Genomic DNA, 3,193 nt, shown 5'->3' with positions numbered 1-3,193 from the left:
TGGAGTTTGGGAGAGTGAGGTGTATGGCCGACCTTACCTCTTCGTACCTTTGTGGCATAGAGAGATTACCCGATAGACTCTCAGCTCAAAAAGATCATTTATCAGAATAGGTTTAAAAGAAATGCAAGAGTAAAATTATTGAAGATAGAAAAGTAATAAGAGTAAAAATATAAAGATCGCCAAAATAAGAGAAACAACTATAATAAAATCGAAGAATAAGATAATGCTAGTATAGCAATAACTATAATACAGGTATCATTATTCTATTTACGAGGTCCGGAGAAGTGCCGGACGATAAGGGTCTATTGTATGCAACCTCACCTTATTAAGAACGATAAATTTTGAGATAAAATCCAAGATACATACTGAATTGAGTAGATTCTACATACACTTTGTTCATCCAGGAATGTAAGCAAAAATGTTCTTTTGAAACGACCAAGCAAAAAGATCAACACAACATACAAAAAAATGAACAAAAAAAAAGCACAAAAAAATTATTAGTAGCATTAAAATACATTATTAGACTTGAATTTTTAGTTGTTGAACTTCTATTGACACTGGCTCCTTGACTTCAACACCAAAATCCAAGCTAGTAGGCACTGGGGAACCTTTTTCACTATACTCTTTAACATGTCCAGCAGCTTTTGCACCTCCAAAGTTACTGATATTCCCAAAGATGAGTATGATTTTTCCAAGAATTGCAGCACAAAATGCAACTCCAAATGACATTTCAATCTTTTGAGGTGAACTTGATGCTAGTGCAAAACCAGCACATGTCCCTAAGGCTCTTGCCCAGGAGAACCAAACTGAGAAAGCACCTTCTTTACCTGACGGTGAGCAATCTAGCCAAAGGACTCTACCAAATGCATGTAGCAGTCCTGTGGCAGTTGTTTGTACTGCAGAAAAAATGAATATGTGAACTCTATTCCAATTGTCGTGGCGATAGTAGAATCCGAATCCTGAGACTATTGCTGATAGTATGAATCCAAGAAGTTGCATTTTCACTGCATCAGCCCTTATTAGTTGCTGGAATGGATGAGTAAGTGGAAGGGACACTAATGGAAATATGAAATAGGTGAGCCAGATGTATAATATGTTTACTGGTGGTATGCAAAGGTCTCCGATCGAATAAAGAACCCCTGCTGTGAAAATGCACATTGTTGTGAAAGATGACAGGAAAACTCCACCAAGACTTCCAGCTGCATGAGGGTACTTGAAAATCGAAACAACATGAGTTCTCGGAGCATAACTCGGGTTCAAGTTTGCGTTTTGACCAGGCCTATTTGAGGTAGCAATGTGAAACATTCCAATAAACCAAATTAGGCCACTAAAGATAGACACAACCCACAAGCTAGTAAAGCTATCAGACTTCCTGAGCATATGATAAGTAAAAGCAGACATAATAGCAGCACCTAAGCAGCCAGCTGCAGTGGAATGAAGTGAAAGCCAACTAGCAACAGCTTTTCTATCAGGAAATTGGCTTTTTCTGATAGGTGAACCAACGAGGCCTCGTACCATTAGGCCAAGATGGCGGGCGTGACAGGACGTGGCAATGGTATTGGCAGCAACAATAGCAGCAATATAGGGTGGAAAGATCCATCTGGTCTTGAAAAATCCTGCCGGAAGACAGAAACAAGCTCCTATGGCTGTTGATGCGGCTGCAATGAGCTGTTGGTTCCTGCCATAGTCTAGGTGGATCGAAAGTAATCCAAGAACTGGTGCTGCTATAATTAGGCCAATGATCCAAGATATTGAGGTCCATTCTAGTGCTGAGTACTCAACACCAGAGAGATTTATTCTGTGTTTTGTTAGCATTTCATACCTGAAAGTAGATATAGGCTTAATTAATCACTACTGTTTCATATTTCCCTTTTCCTTCCTCCTTCAATGCAACATGTAAATAGTAGATGATGTTATATTGGTCAACTGAGACACAATGCTGATTAGAAGTAACTACACCAAAAAATGGAAAAAGAAACAAAAACACTGCTTCCTAGATGATAGCCGACTGGATTCGTTGTTTACTTTTCCTAGCCAGTAGACATAGATTACACACAATTATATATATTATATGTCTTCCGGATATTTGGTTTATTCTTCAAGATAAATTATGTCGGAAAGTCAAGAAGAAATATTCTTCTGTTCTAAATGATGCAAACATAAAATAAAAATAACAAATGCTTCACCAACAATGTTTACTCGTCATTTATCTTCCTCTCCTTGCTAGAAACAAAACATATATATAGATGTTTTATCCTATATTTCCATTGCAAGCCATCACTTATTGGTGGAAAGTTAACAAAGAACACTAACATAACATGACCTTATCATAAGAGTATTTGTCTAAATTAGCCTTTATCGCGCACTTAGTTAGTATTTTACTATTTGAAAAGGTTAGGACAGATCTGGAAAACAGTAATAAATGAGTTACTGAATCTTTTCAAACAAATTCAGTGTGTCCAAATGACTAATATTTGAAACCTGCAGAGGTAGTTTATGAACTTACAGTTCTAATTCCTTTTGTCTGCACTCCAATCCCTTGGCGTTCTTTACAATGCCAAGCTGAGGCTGTTGTGGCCAATACAAAGTCTGGCTCACTATGAGTGGAAAAACAATTGGAATCAACACAGTGTGAATGAAGTAGGAGCACATCCCATACACATGCCATCCAAAAACTTCAGTTTTTGTTGGCTTCATCTCCTGATTATCTCCGGTATGTGATCCTCTATAATCCTCCTGACGATCATCCCTCTGGAGTTTCATCCCTACTGTATGAACATCTTGTTGAGATATGTCCTCTTCATCTTCCATTGATCTTGGCCTACGAGTTGAAGCGCTTTCTACCTCATAAGTATTTTCTTCCATTTCCGCACTTAAAAGAGAAGAAACAATGATTTTTTTCCTTTGTTTTGTCTAGTAGGTTGTAAGGAGTATTTGTAGGACAATAAGGGCCTTAACATGGTGTGAAATTTTTATGAGCAAGAAACAGCTGGTTTTGTGAAACTTACAAGGATATATGCAAGGGTGGAATACATTGTTTTCATAAAAGGAGCTTTTGGCATTATGCAGTTTTTTTTTATTGTTCATCTCTAGTTATTCTTTCTAGTACGTTTGTGTGTGTGAGAGTCATCAAGTGATGTTATACTGGAATAAGTTAGAATTGGAAACTTGATGGCGTCGTGAAAACCATAGC

General features: G+C 37.6%; 1 protein-coding gene across 1 annotated transcript; it reads right to left on the bottom strand.

Annotated features, from left to right (window-relative positions):
- Positions 1-327: 327 nt before the first annotated feature.
- LOC107853401 lies at positions 328-2,992 on the bottom strand. Its single transcript, XM_016698397.2, has 2 exons — positions 2,507-2,992; positions 328-1,822 (listed from the first exon to the last, which is right to left on the bottom strand). Exons 1-2 carry the CDS (start codon positions 2,863-2,865, stop codon positions 520-522), a joined length of 1,662 nt encoding a protein of 553 aa, XP_016553883.2. The 5' UTR covers positions 2,866-2,992; the 3' UTR covers positions 328-519.
- Positions 2,993-3,193: the final 201 nt, after the last annotated feature.

Source organism: Capsicum annuum, chromosome 1 (genome assembly GCF_002878395.1).
Source record: "Capsicum annuum cultivar UCD-10X-F1 chromosome 1, UCD10Xv1.1, whole genome shotgun sequence".
In the NCBI taxonomy this organism is placed as follows: Eukaryota; Viridiplantae; Streptophyta; class Magnoliopsida; order Solanales; family Solanaceae; genus Capsicum; species Capsicum annuum.
Note: the sequence above shows the minus strand (reverse complement) of the source record. Positions and strands in the feature narration are given on the sequence as shown.